We start from the raw sequence: 1,486 nt of genomic DNA on the forward strand, positions 1-1,486 counted from the left end.
GGGGGGGTGAGTGGGCAGTGGACCACCGCGCGGGGGGGAGCCTGTGGAGCAGGTAGGATTTGTATGAGCAGGCACGTCCTCCAGCCTTGTCACTCCCTGCAGAGACTGGAGCGTGTGGGTGGGCTGGTGAGGAAGCTCCGCTGCTCCCCTCCCACTCAAGCAGCTGGGGCACGGGCCCATTCCCCGCTCCGAGGAGCCTCCTCGGGGCTCGCGTGATTCAGTCTCGCTGCTCTTGTCTCCCACGCGCTGCAGCTCTGACTCACGTCTCCCCAGCCCGTCTTGTCCTCGCAGCCACTCACCTCCAGGAGCCCTTCTCCCAGCCCATGCAGGGTGAATCACTGTGTCACTGGGAAGGGGTGAAGGATGCCTGCCAGCATCCTCGGGAGGGAGCAGGCAGGGAGTGACCGCTGCCGGGATACCCTGGAAGGGTTCCTGCCCAAGCCGCTTGGTGCAGCCAGTAGCTCCTGGTCAGCTGATCCCCCTTGGCAGCAGTTCAGGGGGGTGGTGGGTGCTGGGTGCTGGCTGGGCAGCGCAGCTGACAGCCCATCCCGTGCTCTTTCCCCGCAGCTGAACTGCGGTATGCAGCACCTGAGCGTGAAAAGCTCCAGTGACAACCAGTAAGTATGAAACCATGGTCTCTGGCTGTGTCCCCAGAGCACAGGCTGGGGACAGCAGGGACTCAGCAACCTACCAAGGAGTGCCAAAGCTCCAGGTGTCCTCCTGCGCTCTGGGGTCCCTGTGCTTGGGGTCAGCCAAGGGATCAGCCCCTTGGTCAGCCCCAGGTCTCGTTGACCTCGGAGGTGCCCCAGCTTCTCCCGTCTCCCACTCTGTACTGCAGGAAGCCCGACACGGTGAAGCAGAAGAACGCCTTCCCACCCAACTTCATCCACTCCCTGGACTCCACGCACATGATGCTGACAGCTCTGCACTGCCTCACGTAGGGAGCAGCAGCCGGGGCCCTGCCCTGGCTCCCGACTCGCTCTCAGCTGGGGGAGCGTCACCAGGGCGAGGGTGGGATGGGGGAAGGAGCTTTCCCGGGTGGGTTTGGGCCTCCTGGCAGAGGAGGGGTGAGAGGAGGCAGCAGGGTGGGGGTGGGGTGATCCGTATCTGAAGATCTGCAGGCACTGAGCAGGGGGTCCCCTCCCTGGGTGGTCACTGCTGTCCCAGCAGGAGGGTCTGCATGGGGTAGGAGATGTCACAAGGAGGGGTCTCCCAGCGTTGCTTCATGGCACCTTTTGCTGCCTCCCAGGCAGGGTCTGACCTTTGTCTCGGTTCACGATTGCTACTGGACTCACGCACTCACTGTGGACGTCATGAACCAGGTAAAAGTGTCCCCTGTCCCCCTCCTTTGTGAGCAGGGACCTTGCTGATCTGTCCTCTGGGCACACACCGGCCCTCCCCTGCCCTGGGCTTTGCTCCATAGGCCGATTGATCCACCCAGGCGCGGTTGGTCTCTGCTTCCCACCTGCCCAGGCTGATTCCCTCC

General features: G+C 63.7%; 1 protein-coding gene across 1 annotated transcript in view; it reads left to right on the forward strand.

Annotated features, from left to right (window-relative positions):
- Nucleotides 1–1,486, forward strand: part of POLRMT (polymerase (RNA) mitochondrial (DNA directed)) — a gene marked incomplete at its 5' end in the record, with an annotated part of 16,706 nt that overhangs the window by 13,043 nt on the left and 2,177 nt on the right. The window contains 3 exons of the mRNA XM_010136493.1: nt 568–617; nt 839–937; nt 1,250–1,322. Of these exons, the coding sequence (XP_010134795.1) occupies nt 568–617; nt 839–937; nt 1,250–1,322 (222 nt within the window). The remainder of the gene's footprint in view (nt 1–567; nt 618–838; nt 938–1,249; nt 1,323–1,486) is intronic.

The sequence above is a fragment of the Buceros rhinoceros genome, unplaced genomic scaffold, assembly GCF_000710305.1.
Source record: "Buceros rhinoceros silvestris isolate BGI_N320 unplaced genomic scaffold, ASM71030v1 scaffold27185, whole genome shotgun sequence".
NCBI lineage: Eukaryota > Metazoa > Chordata > Aves > Bucerotiformes > Bucerotidae > Buceros > Buceros rhinoceros.